The 14,835-nt window shown below is 47.0% G+C and overlaps 1 protein-coding gene across 1 annotated transcript in view; it reads left to right on the top strand.

Annotated features, from left to right (window-relative positions):
- Positions 1–14,835, top strand: part of LOC137544297 (multidrug and toxin extrusion protein 2-like) — a 109,984-nt gene that overhangs the window by 48,287 nt on the left and 46,862 nt on the right. Inside the window, exon 12 of the mRNA XM_068265352.1 lies at positions 1,722–1,797. Within this exon, the coding sequence (XP_068121453.1) occupies positions 1,722–1,797 (76 nt within the window). The remainder of the gene's footprint in view (positions 1–1,721; positions 1,798–14,835) is intronic.

Genomic DNA, 14,835 nt, shown 5'->3' with positions numbered 1-14,835 from the left:
GGTCTGTGTTTTTTTCTGACTTTGGAAGAAACGATGAAGGGTCAGCTTTCTTGCATTGAGGAACAATTCTTGCTCAAATTTTATAATATCAAAAGCCATGGAAGGACAAAATGTCATGCCTTTTGCCAACAGAGAGAGACAGGCTGGATCCAGATTGACACCTGACAGATTATACATTTTTATTTCTTCTGATTGCGTTCGGATCTCCTGAGTTGGGCCTTGTTCCAACTGATCTGCTTGAGGATACCTTTTGTATTTCCTCTTGCCCCTCCTTGTTTTCCTTCTCCCAAAGGGAGTTCATCATCAGAAGAGCTATGAGTTTCTCTACCTGAGGCCAAAGCCCCACCTGTGGAGCCTACTGAGGTGTCTGGATCTGAATATCCATGATTTTTGGAATTACGTCTACGTCTCTTATTCCTCTTTTTGTTACCTTCACCACCATTTCCATAACGACTTCTCCATGCAAAGACCTTTTCTTGCTCATAATCCAAGCGATCCCTAATAAATTTCTCATTTTTTTCTTTTTTCACTTGTTCTTGGATAGGAACCAATTTTAACTCAATACGGTCCACCATTTCCAGTAGATGTTCCTCACTGGAGACAGCAGAAATGATAGCTTTCACTTTAGCAATTTCATCAGTAATTTCAGCATAGTCAATTTCGTTCTCTTCTATTACAACATCAAGGAATGCTAATACAAAATTCTTGAATAGATTGTCACATTTTTCTTTAGCAGAAGGACGTGTTTTTGCTTGTATGAGTTGCTTATAAAATCTAACTCCTCTCGGAGCTCTCTTCACATGTTTGTACTTTTTCAAAGTTACAATAGTCCAATACTTTCGAACCTCTCTTTCCATGATGTTGTATAAACGATTCTCCAGGCCTCTTATTTCCTGGGAACAAGGGGCTAAATTATCATGCTCCTTGGGGAAAATTTCCACATCCCGGCGGCCTTACTTTAAAGCAGACTGTGCCATTGGAAGGATATGCACTATTCTATAGCAATCCTAGGTATGTCCGTGCTACCCAAGAGACAAGAAGCAATGTCCAGCAATAATATGTAGAAAAGGTGCACAGGACCAACCACAGCAGGCTTCCCTAGAGTGCTCCAAGCCCAAAAACAGTTCCACCAGACCAGTTACTTGAAGAGATGAGAGCAGCTGGGCACATCCAGTACAAAACGCCTTTATTTGAACACATAAAATCAATTTCCAGATAACGGCATCAGTCTACCAGGAGAGAGAGGGACAAACCATGTGAAGATGTCAACAGCTGTTTCGCACCCCACTATAGAGTGCTTCCTCAGGACAAAAGAGCCCCCCGTAGTCACCCCTTAAATAGTGTACTCACTTATTTCCAAATCGATGCGGATCCTTTGAGGACCGGCGCGGGCACAGGACGGCTGCGGGGGGCTGGTTGAAGCCCTAGGTAAGTAAATGTCATTGGTTTAGGTACACTTTGAAGACCTTACAGGTGTCCTATAAGTGTGTGTGTAATGGTGCAGTACGATGCGGTAACCATTTTAACTACACGCAAAGTGCACCACACCAAGTGTAATAGGACACTGTGTTATTAATTTCCCCTGCCACTTCATACAGCTGTTATCTTCAATCAGGAGGTTCCTTTTTTGAAATGATTACTAGATTAATTTGCATACATATCTGCATTTCTGTATTTTTTACTGTGCTAAAAAGAAAAAAACTTTGTTTTCTGTCTCACAGTTTCTTGCTCATTGGTAACTGGCAGTTTACTAGCTGGATTGAAAGATGTTATTGCATATATTTTTACATATGAGAGGTGGGTAAAGTGAACATGATTTTCTTTCTCTGTTATACTCTGAAATCTGTTTCTAGGCACAAATGTTTTGATAGTCTCCTGTAGGTATTCAGTGGCAGAGTTTGGTTTTATTTGTTCTGTACATACAATCCCCGATTAGCTATAGCCAGAGCGCTGCATTTATGCACATAGGGCTTGATTCACTAAGACAAATAGTATGCCTTATGAGAGTTAACATGCCTTATGAGATTTAACACGCCTTATCAGCATTAACAAGCCTTATCAGAGCAGCATAGCGAGCGCTACAAACTTATGCCTACTAATTGGTAATGACAAGAGCTCCACTCGTCCTGCCCTGAGCCCCCACGGGTCCAATCACTTTAAAGGACATTATCTCCGCACTTTGATTGGCCCAATAGGCTGCCTGTCAAAGTTTCCTGTCAAGTGACAGGCAGCCTATTGGGCCAATCAAAGTGCAGGGATGATGTCCTTTAAAGAAGGCACTTAAGTCGAGTAAAAAAAATGAGTTTCCCTCACCTGGGGCTTCCCTCAGCCCCCTGCAGCCGATCGGTGCCCTCGCCGTGTCTCTGTGATGCTCCAGTCCCCGGCGGCGACTACTTCTGGTTTCGCCGTCAGGACCCGACAGGCGTGGGAACGCGAGTGATTCTTCGCGTTCCCAGCCAAAATATTGCCCCCTATGCTGCAACATAGGGGGCGATATTTTGGCTGGGAACGCGAAGAATCACTCGCGTTCACATGCCTGTCAGGTCCTGACGGCGAAACCGGAAGTGGTCGCCGCTGGGGACTGGAGCATCACAGAGACACGGTGAGGGCACCGATCAGCTGCAGGGGGCTGAGGGAAGCGCCCCAGGTGAGTAAAACTCTTTTTTTTTTTACTCGACTTAAGGTTCACTTTAAAGTGATTGGACTCGCAGGGGCTCAGGGAGGACGAGTGGAGCGCTTGTCTTTGCCAATTAGCAGCTATGCTACTCTGCTCGCTATGCTACTCTGATAAGGTGCGTTAACTCTCATACAGAGTGTTAACGCTGATAAGGCATGTTAACTCTGATAAGGCATTTGTCTTAGTGAATCAAGCCATATGGTGTTATGTTACACATGTTGCAGTTCAAAAAGCAAAAAAAAAATTGTATTCAATTAGTTGAGTGTACACCCAAAGTGAGCGCAAATAAATCTGAAGCCACCTGGAGGAAAAAAAAAATTACACATACTAACCTATGGAGAGGGAAGGCTCTAGATCCCAAGGCGCCTTCCCAGTCCTCTCTCTGCTCCCTTGGTCCACTGTTGTCGCCCCCTTTGAATTTATTCGACTCACTGGATGAAAACGTCTTTAGGAATCCTCGAAAAGGCTTTGAAAGCACTGGTGTCCTCAAGTGCTGCAGTGCAGAGCCGCTAGTCTTCGGTGGCACTCTGGAAAATAAGTGCTTCCAAAGCCTTCCGAGGACTCCCAAAGGCATGGAATTTTAACTGGGGCATCAGTGGACCAAGGGCACAGAGAGAGGACTAGGAAGGCTGTGAGATCCAGAGCCTTCCCTCTGCATACGTGAGTATCTAACTTTTTTCAGGTCGCGTCACATTTACTTTAAATGTATACGGAACTTACATGTGAAGCGTAGCTTTCAATACATTGTTTTAAGTGGAATGATACAGTATAAATAATTTCCTCTCTGCTCTAAGAAATAAGCCACACTATTGTTACCTCTAAAGGCAAACAATTGTTTCATGAAAAGTTACTGCAAGAGTTAGCAGAGTGTGTTTTTAATTGTAGTTTCACTTTACAGGGAGCACTGAGAGGGTTTATAGACTGTTTTACAGTGCATGGCCTTATTTGATTATTGCCACAGATGTTTGTACAGGGTGGGCCATTTATATGGATACACCTTAATAAAATGGGAATGGTTGGTGATATATACTAATGTGTAGAGATGTCGCGAACCTCCGATTTTCGGTTCGCGAACTTCCGCAGAAGGTTCCGTTCGCGGAAAAGTTCGCGAACCGCAATAGACTTCAATGGGGAGGCGAACTTTGAAAAATAGAAAAAAATTATGCTGGCCCCAAAAGTGATGGAAAAGATGTTTCAAGGGGTCCAACACCTGGAGGGGGGCATGGCGGAGTGAGATACATGCCAAAAGTCCCGGGGAAAAATCTGGATGTGACGCAAAGCAGCGTTTTAAGGGCAGAAATCACATTGAATGCTAAATTGCAGGCCTAACGTGCTTTCAAACATCTTGCATGTGTATACATCAATCAGGGAGTGTAATTAGAGTACTGCTTCACACTGACACACCAAACTCACTGTGTAATGCACCGCAAACAGCTGTTTGTGTAGTGACGGCCATGCTGGACTACTGCGCACCATGACGAGATTGCTCTTCCTCACTCAGTGATGTCAGGTAATGTGTGACTTCCTTCTCAACTTTCCATGGCATTGTTAAAAAGCTTACGCTTTGTTTTTAAATTACATTTTCTACTTGCTGTTTACTTGTTCAGTACCGCTACAATGAGAATCCTGTGGAGGCGGGCAAGTCTGCCATTGTGACCCCGGGTAATGGCCGGGGAATGAGGGGTTTGAATCTGGTGTGGAGCCTGAGCAACGGCTACCACTACACATCCAAGGAGGGCAGCGGGCAGGCATGCACGCCCGCCCGCCCCAAGGTAGTGACCAAAAATAACAATACAGGAGGAGGACTTTCGAGGCCCTGCTGTGTATTTGAAATGAATGTACTTTAAATCCTTTAACAAGAACCAGTTATGGCGGGCAAAGATGACACCACATTCCTTTCACGAGAATCATATGGAGGCGGGCAAGTCTGCCATTTGTGACCCCGGGTAATGGCCGTGGAATGAGGGATGGAATCCGGTGTGGAGCCTGAGAAACGGCTACCACTACACATCCAAGGAGGGCAGCAGGCAGGCATGCACGCCCGCCCCGAGGTAGTGACCAAAAATAACAATACAGGAGGCGGACTTTCGAGGCCCTGCTGTGTATTTGAAATGAATTAACTTTAAATCCTTTAACGGGAATCCGTTATGGAGGGCAAGTCTGCCATTGTCACCGCGGGGAATGAAGGTTGGATTCCGGCCCGAAGTAGGAGCCTGCTGAGACCCATGCTGTATCTGCCCTGACCGTGCTTTGCAGACCAGGCATCTGTGGTCAGATGGACCCTTGAGCCAGCGGAAGACAAACCAAGTCGAAAGCATTTGCCAAGAATGTTTTACGGAGGGCAAGTTTTTTTTGCCCTTTTTTTAAATTTTTTGAAAATGATAGATGGTTGTATTTTTAAATTGTTTGAAAGTTTAGATGGTTGTATTTTTAAATTGTTTGAAAGTTTTGATGGTTGTATTTTTAAATTGTTTGAAAGTTTAGATGGTTGTATTTTTAAATTGTTTAAAAGTGTATCCATTCTTCCTCCCCCCAGCCACGAACAATACCATGGGAACGTGGAGCAGCAGAAGCCCCCTGTGACGGCTGCCGCGGTTGTTCTCCGCGGCTTGTTTTTTGAGGGGTGCTGCTTTTCCTCAGGTGTTCTTGCCATAGCTGTTTGTGCCTTCTCTCCAGGTGCCTTCGTAAAGCACTTGTCCCTACGTGACAGTTGGCCTTTCCACGGCTCAATTTTTGCTGGCAGAGGCAACAGATGGCTTTGCTCCGATCTGAGACACACACACGTTAAAAAATTTCCAAACCGCTGAGCCCCCCTGGGCTGATGGCGCTACGGTGGCATCAGCAGCTGACGTTGAAGGGCATGTTGGCTGTCTGGCCATAGCGGGCGATACATGGCGCCGGACACTGCCCCCAGCTGTTTCTGAGGACGAGCTCCCTCTTGTATTGCGTTCCGGAGTTGGAGCCTGATCAACGTCTACCACCACACATCCAGGCAAGGAGGGAGGCAGGCAGGCATGCACGCCCGCCCCGAGGTAGTGACCAAAAATAACAATACAGGACTCAGGAGGACCTTTTGCGGCCCTAATTGAAATGAATTAACTTTAAATCCTTTAACGGGAATCCGTTATGGAGGGCAAGTCTGCCATTGTCACCGCGGGGAATGAAGGTTGGATTCCGGCCCGAAGTGGGAGTCTGCTGAGACCCATGCTGTAGCTGCCCTGACCGTGCTTTGCAGACCAGGCATCTGTGGTCAGATGGACCCTTGAGCCAGCGGAAGACAAACCAAGTCGAAAGCATTTGCCAAGAATGTTTTACGGAGGGCAAGTTTTTTTGCCCTTTTTTTTAAATTTTTAGAAAATGATAGATGGTTGTATTTTTAAATTGTTTGAAAGTTTAGATGGTTGTATTTTTAAATTGTTTGAAAGTTTAGATGGTTGTATTTTTAAATTGTTTAAAAGTGTATCCATTCAAGTGCAAGTTATGCACTGACTGCCAGGTATAATGTGCAGTCACAGATGCAGTGAAAGGTATGCAGTGACTGCAAACAGCCGTTTGTGTAGTGACGGCCGTGCTGGACTGGTGCGCACCATGACGAGAGTGCAGGTGATGGTGGCTTTTCAGCCCATATGCTCGCCCGGCTGATGTAGCTGAATGACAGAACAGTGACTGTCCAGCTGATCAAATTTGGTCTGACCACAATGAAGCAACTTGTGTGCCACCCCCACCCGAGACACTCAAATAGCCGGCAGTCATTGCTTCATTGTGATGCGCAAGCCCCTTCACCGCGGCAAGGTAATGATCACGAAGGGGGATGGGCACATGTACACGCACCAGAAAAATTAGTGTAGCGGCCGCTGCTAGCAGCGGCCTTAAAAATTCAGGAATCCGCCTAGAGTCCTGGACCCTGTTGGTAGTGGCGGAGAAGGCAGTCAAGCGGCCTGCAGGCAGAGATGCTGTGTGTGGGGACTGACTTAGTCTTCGGTCGTGCAGTAGCCCTCCGTGATCCATTCCTCATTCATTTTGATAAAGGTCAGGTACTAAACACTGTCGTGACTTAGGCGACTTCTCTTCTCAGTAACTATGCCTCCAGCTGCACTGAAGGTCCTTTCTGACAGGACGCTTGCGGCAGGGCAAGATAGAAGTTGTATGGCAAATTGGGACAGCTCTGGCCACAGGTCAAGCCTGCGCAACCAATAGTCCAAGGGTTCATCGTCGCTTTTCGCAGAGTCTACATCCACACTCAAGGCCAGGTAGTCGGCTACCTGCCGCTCCAGGCGTTGTTGGAGGGTGGATCCGGAAGGATTATGGCGAGGAGTTGGACTAAAGAACGTCTGCATGTCCGACATCACCCTGAGATCGCTGGAGCGTCCTGTCCTTGCCTGCGTGGACTTGGGAGGAGAAGGGTTACTGCCAGTGGTACCTTGATTGCGTTTTGCAGCCACATCACCCTTAAATGCATTGTAAAGCATCATCGACAGCTTGTTCACCCAGTACAGGTCATTCGTCTTGAGTTTTTTGATACGGGGGTCCCTCAACAGGCTGGACAACATGAAAGAGGACATCTGCACAAAGCTGGATGCAGACGTACTCTCCATCTCCTCTTGCTCTTCCTCAGTGACGGGACGCAACTCCTCTTCCTCCCCCCAGCCACGAACAATACCACGGGAACGCGGAGCAGCAGAAGCCCCCTGTGATGGCTGCCGCGGTTGTTCTCCTTCCGCCGCCTCTTCCTCCTCCACAGAAACACCTTCCTCATCATCACCATCATCAGAGTCTGACTCCTCTCCTTCCCCACATGACTCCTCTTCTTCCTCCTCCTCCCCCCTCTGTGCTGCCGCTGGTGTTGTGGAAACATCGGGTTCGTGTGTAAATGGCTCCCACGACTCCTGCTGCCCTAACTCTTCTTGTTCACGCTCCTCCACAGCTGTATCCACCACTCTACGCACGGCACGCTCCAGGAAGTAGGCGTAGGGGATCAAGTCGCTGATGGTGCCCTCATCGCGACTCACCAGTTTGGTCACCTCCTCAAAGGGCTCCATGACCCTGCATGCATTTCGCATCAGTGTCCAGTTGTTGGGCCACAACATCCCCATCCTCCCAGATTGTGTCCTTGTACTGTAATGATACAGGTACTGGGTGACAGCTTTCTCCTGGTCTAGCAGGCGAGAGAACATCAGCAGGGTGGAATTCCAGCGAGTCGGGCTATCGCAAATCAGGCGTCTCACCGGCAAGTTGATTCTACGCTGAATCTCCGCAAAGCGTGCCATGGCCTTGTAAGAGCACCTAAAATGCCCACACAACTTCCTGGCCTGCTTCAGGACGTCCTCTAAGCCTGGGTACTTGGACACAAATCTTTGCACGACCAGATTAAGCACATGTGCCATGCAGGGTATGTGTGTCAGCTTTCCCAAATTCAACGCAGCAATGAGATTGCTGCCGTTGTCACACACCACGTTGCCGATCTCAAGCTTGTGCGGGGTCAGCCATTGCTCCACCTGTTTGTTAAGAGCAGCCAGGAGAGCTGCTCCAGTGTGACTCTCCGCTTTTAGGCAAGACATGTCTAACACTGCATGACACCGTCGCACCTGGCATGCAGCATAGGCCCTGGGGTGCTGGGGCCTTCTCTCCAGGTGCCTTCGTAAGGCACTTGTCCCTACGTGAGAGTTGGCCTTTCCATGGCTCAATTTTTGCTGGCAGAGACAACAGATGGCTTTGCTCCGATCTGAGACACACACGTTAAAAAATTTCCAAACCGCTGAGCCCCCCTGGGCTGATGGCGCTACGGTGGCGTCAGCAGCTGACGTTGAAGGGCATGTTGGCTGTCTGGCCATAGCTGGCGATACATGGCACCGGACACTGCCCCCAGCTGTTTCTGAGGACGAGCTCCCTCTGCTTCTATCATGGAGTCGTCTCCTCCTAGTCCTCCCTGAATCCTCATCTGAACTGTCTCTTCCTGGAGATCTCCTCTACCGGGAACATATGTGGTATCCATATAATAGTCATCATAATCCTCCTGGCCAGCTGCGCTTTCCTCAGAAACCTCCACAACTGCACCAACTTCAGGTGGTCCATCATCCACATCCACACACGTTACGTCCATACTATCGCCACCTAACTCAGACGTAGGAGGTGGTGTACCTGCGCCTTCTTGTTGTTGTTGCAGTAGTGGCTGTGAATCGGTGATTTCACCACCACCACCACCAAATAACTCCTGCGAAGTGTCAAATGCAGCGGATGTGGTGCTTGTTGTAGCGCTGGTGGCTGCGGGAGATGAGGTGTTCTGTGTTAAATACTCAATCACCTCCTCACGATTTTGGGAAGTGATGGCACGCGCCTTCTTCTGAGCACTGTATTTTGGGGCAGGTCCGCACGAAATCACAGAAACACCACCTTGCACAGACCTGCCGGTGCCTGGTGGCCTTCCTCTGGGTCTGCCTCTACCTCTTCCTCTACCTGGTTTGTCCATTTTGTCCATCTCGGGGGGATGCTAGGTATATGCAGTGAGCTGGGTTTACTCAACACAACAGGTAGTTATGTGCACTGATGAGGTGGGTTAAGTAAACGCAACAGGTAGTAGGTATATGCAGTGAGCTGGGTTCCCTCAGCACAACAGGTAGTAGGTATATGCAGTGAGCTGGGTTCACTCAACACAACAGGTAGTAGGTATATGCAGTGAGCTGGGTTCACTCAACACAACAGGTAGTAGGTATATGCAGTGAGCTGGGTTCACTCAACACAACAGGTAGTTATGTGCAGTGATGAGGTGGGTTAAGTAAACACAACAGGTAGTAGTAGGATGCAGTGAGCTGGGTTCACTCAACACAAAGCTAGGTATATGCAGTGATGAGGTGGGTTAAGTAAACACAACAGGTAGTAGGTATATGCAGTGAGCTGGGTTCACTCAACACAACAGGTAGTAGGTATATGCAGTGAGCTGGGTTCACTCAACACAACAGGTAGTAGGTATATGCAGTGAGCTGGGTTCACTCAACACAACAGGTAGTTATGTGCAGTGATGAGGTGGGTTAAGTAAACACAACAGGTAGTAGGTATATGCAGTGAGCTGGGTTCACTCAACACAACAGGTAGTAGGTGTATGCAGTGAGCTGGGTTCACTCAACACTACAGGTAGTAGGTATATGCAGTGAGCTGGGTTCACTCAACACAACAGGTAGTAGGTATATGCAGTGAGCTGGGTTCACTCAACACAACAGGTAGTAGGTGTATGCAGTGAGCTGGGTTTACTCAACACAACAGGTAGTTATGTGCAGTGATGAGGTGGGTTAAGTAAACACAACAGGTAGTAGGTATATGCAGTGAGCTGGGTTCACTCAACACAACAGGTAGTAGGTATATGCAGTGAGCTGGGTTCACTCAACACAACAGGTAGTAGGTATATGCAGTGAGCTGGGTTTACTCAACACTACAGGTAGTAGGTATATGCAGTGAGCTGGGTTCACTCAACACAACAGGTAGTAGGTATATTCAGTGAGGTGGGTTCACTCAACACAACAGGTAGTAGGTGTATGCAGTGAGCTGGGTTCACTCAACACTACAGGTAGTTATGTGCAGTGATGAGGTGGGTTAGGTAAACACAACAGGTAGTAGTAGGATGCAGTGAGCTGGGTTCACTCAACACAAAGCTAGGTATATGCAGTGATGAGGTGGGTTAAGTAAACACAACAGGTAGTAGGTATATGCAGTGAGCTGGGTTCACTTTAACACAACAGGTAGTAGGTATATGCAGTGAGCTGGGTTCACTCAACACTACAGGTAGTTATGTTCAGTGATGAGGTGGGTAAAGTAAACACAACAGGTAGTAGGTATATCCAGTGAGCTGGGTTCACTCAACACAACAGGTAGTAGGTATATGCAGTGAGATGGGTTCACTCAACACTACAGGTAGTAGGTATATGCAGTGAGCTGGGTTCACTCAACACAACAGGTAGTAGGTATATGCAGTGAGCTGGGTTCACTCAGCACTACAGGTAGTTATGTGCAGTGATGAGGTGGGTTAAGTAAACACAACAGGTAGTAGTAGGATGCAGTGAGCTGGGTTCACTCAACACAAAGCTAGGTATATGCAGTGATGAGGTGGGTTAAGTAAACACAACAGGTAGTAGGTATATGCATTGAGCTGGGTTTACTCAACACAACAGGTAGTAGGTATATGCAGTGAGCTGGGTTCACTCAACACAACAGGTAGTAGGTATATGCAGTGAGCTGGGTTCACTCAACACAACAGGTAGTTATGTGCAGTGATGAGGTGGGTTAAGTAAACACAACAAGTAGTAGGTATATGCAGTGAGCTGGGTTCACTCAACACAACAGGTAGTAGGTGTATGCAGTGAGCTGGGTTCACTCAACACTACAGGTAGTAGGTATATGCAGTGAGCTGGGTTCACTCAACACAACAGGTAGTAGGTATATGCAGTGAGCTGGGTTCACTCAACACAACAGGTAGTAGGTGTATGCAGTGAGCTGGGTTTACTCAACACAACAGGTAGTTATGTGCAGTGATGAGGTGGGTTAAGTAAACACAACAAGTAGTAGGTATATGCAGTGAGCTGGGTTCACTCAACACAACAGGTAGTAGGTGTATGCAGTGAGCTGGGTTCACTCAACACTACAGGTAGTAGGTATATGCAGTGAGCTGGGTTCACTCAACACAACAGGTAGTAGGTATATGCAGTGAGCTGGGTTCACTCAACACAACAGGTAGTAGGTATATGCAGTGAGCTGGGTTCACTCAACACAACAGGTAGTAGGTATATGCAGTGAGCTGGGTTTACTCAACACTACAGGTAGTAGGTATATGCAGTGAGCTGGGTTCACTCAACACAACAGGTAGTAGGTATATTCAGTGAGGTGGGTTCACTCAACACAACAGGTAGTAGGTGTATGCAGTGAGCTGGGTTCACTCAACACTACAGGTAGTTATGTGCAGTGATGAGGTGGGTTAGGTAAACACAACAGGTAGTAGTAGGATGCAGTGAGCTGGGTTCACTCAACACAAAGCTAGGTATATGCAGTGATGAGGTGGGTTAAGTAAACACAACAGGTAGTAGGTATATGCAGTGAGCTAGGTTCACTTTAACACAACAGGTAGTAGGTATATGCAGTGAGCTGGGTTCACTCAACACTACAGGTAGTTATGTTTAGTGATGAGGTGGGTAAAGTAAACACAACAGGTAGTAGGTATATCCAGTGAGCTGGGTTCACTCAACACAACAGGTAGTAGGTATATGCAGTGAGATGGGTTCACTCAACACTACAGGTAGTAGGTATATGCAGTGAGCTGGGTTCACTCAACACAACAGGTAGTAGGTATATGCAGTGAGCTGGGTTCACTCAACACAACAGGTAGTAGGTGTATGCAGTGAGCTGGGTTCACTCAACACTACAGGTAGTAGGTATATGCAGTGAGCTGGGTTCACTCAACACAACAGGTAGTAGGTGTATGCAGTGAGCTGGGTTCACTCAGCACTACAGGTAGTTATGTGCAGTGATGAGGTGGGTTAAGTAAACACAACAGGTAGTAGTAGGATGCAGTGAGCTGGGTTCACTCAACACAAAGCTAGGTATATGCAGTGATGAGGTGGGTTAAGTAAACACAACAGGTAGTAGGTATATGCAGTGAGCTGGGTTCACTCAACACAACAGGTAATAGGTATATGCAGTGAGCTGGGTTCACTCAACACTACAGGTAGTAGGTATATGCAGTGAGCTGGGTTCACTCAACACTACAGGTAGTTATGTGCAGTGATGAGGTGGGTTAAGTAAACACAACAGGTAGTAGGTATATGCAGTGAGCTGGGTTCACTCAACACAACAGGTAGTAGTAGGATGCAGTGAGCTGGGTTCACTCAACACAAAGCTTGGTATATGCAGTGATGAGATGGGTTAAGTAAACACAACAGGTAGTAGGTATATGCAGTGAGCTGGGTTCACTCAACACAACAGGTAGTAGGTATATGCAGTGAGCTGGGTTCACTCAACACTACAGGTAGTTATGTGCAGTGATGAGGTGGGTTAAGTAAACACAACAGGTAGTAGGTATATGCAGTGAGCTGGGTTCACTCAACACAACAGGTAGTAGGTATATGCAGTGAGCTGGGTTCACTCAACACTACAGGTAGTTATGTGCAGTGATGAGGTGGGTTAAGTAAACACAACAGGTAGTAGGTATATGCAGTGAGCTGGGTTCACTCAACACAACAGGTAGTAAGTATATGCAGTGAGCTGGGTTCACTCAACACAACAGGTAGTAGGTATATGCAGTGAGCTGGGTTTACTCAACACAACAGGTAGTTATGTGCAGTGATGAGGTGGGTTAAGTAAACACAACAGGTAGTGGGTATATGCAGTGAGCTGGGTTCACTCAACACAACAGGTAGTAGGTATATGCAGTGAGCTGGGTTCACTCAACACTACAGGTAGTTGTGTGCAGTGATGAGGTGGGTTAAGTAAACACAACAGGTAGTAGGTATATGCAGTGAGCTGGGTTCACTCAACACAACAGGTAGTAGGTATATGCAGTGAGCTGGGTTCACTCAACACAACAGGTAATAGGTATATGCAGTGAGCTGGGTTCACTCAACACTACAGGTAGTAGGTATATGCAGTGAGCTGGGTTCACTCAACACTACAGGTAGTTATGTGCAGTGATGAGGTGGGTTAAGTAAACACAACAGGTAGTAGGTATATGCAGTGAGCTGGGTTCACTCAACACAACAGGCAGTAGGTATATGCAGTGAGCTGGGTTCACTCAACACTACAGGTAGTTATGTGCAGTGATGAGGTGGGTTAAGTAAACAACAGGTAGTAGGTATATGCAGTGAGCTGGGTTCACTCAACACAACAGGTAGTAGTAGGATGCAGTGAGCTGGGTTCACTCAACACAAAGCTTGGTATATGCAGTGATGAGGTGGGTTAAGTAAACACAACAGGTAGTAGGTATATGCAGTGAGCTGGGTTCACTCAACACAACAGGTAGTAGGTATATGCAGTGAGCTGGGTTCACTCAACACTACAGGTAGTTATGTGCAGTGATGAGGTGGGTTAAGTAAACACAACAGGTAGTAGGTATATGCAGTGAGCTGGGTTCACTCAACACAACAGGTAGTAGGTATATGCAGTGAGCTGGGTTCACTCAACACAACAGGTAGTAGGTATATGCAGTGAGCTGGGTTCACTCAACACAACAGGTAGTTATGTGCAGTGATGAGGTGGGTTAAGTAAACACAACAGGTAGTAGGTATATGCAGTGAGCTAGGTTTACTCAACACAACAGGTAGTTATGTGCAGTGATGAGGTGGGTTAAGTAAACACAACAGGTAGTAGGTATATGCAGTGAGCTGGGTTCACTCAACACAACAGGTAGTAGGTATATGCAGTGAGCTGGGTTCACTCAACACTACAGGTAGTAGGCATATGCAGTGAGCTGGGTTCACTCAACACAACAGGTAGTAGGTATATGCAGTGAGCTGGGTTCACTCAACACAACAGGTAGTAGGTGTATGCAGTGAGCTGGGTTTACTCAACACAACAGGTAGTTATGTGCAGTGATGAGGTGGGTTAAGTGAACACAACAGGTAGTAGGTATATGCAGTGAGCTGGGTTCACTCAACACAACAGGTAGTAGGTATATGCAGTGAGCTGGGTTCACTCAACACTACAGGTAGTAGGTATATGCAGTGAGCTGGGTTCACTCAACACAACAGGTAGTAGGTATATGCAGTGAGCTGGGTTCACTCAACACTACAGGTAGTTATGTGCAGTGATGAGGTGGGTTAAGTAAACACAACAGGTAGTATGTATATGCAGTGAGCTGGGTTCACTCAACACTACAGGTAGTAGGCATATGCAGTGAGCTGGGTTCACGCAACACTACAGGTAGTAGGTATATGCAGTGAGCTGGGTTCACTCAACACAACAGGTAGTAGGTATATGCAGTGAGCTGGGTTCACTCAACACAACAGGTAATAGGTATATGCAGTGAGCTGGGTTCACTCAACACTACAGGTAGTTGTGTGCAGTGATGAGGTGGGTTAAGTAAACACAACAGGTAGTAGGTATATGCAGTGAGCTGGGTTCACTCAACACTACAGGTAGTAGGCATATGCAGTGAGCTGGGTTCACGCAACACTACAGGTAGT

This window comes from Hyperolius riggenbachi, chromosome 2, assembly GCF_040937935.1.
Source record: "Hyperolius riggenbachi isolate aHypRig1 chromosome 2, aHypRig1.pri, whole genome shotgun sequence".
Classification (NCBI taxonomy): domain Eukaryota; kingdom Metazoa; phylum Chordata; class Amphibia; order Anura; family Hyperoliidae; genus Hyperolius; species Hyperolius riggenbachi.
This window is presented reverse-complemented; position numbering and strand designations above follow the sequence as displayed.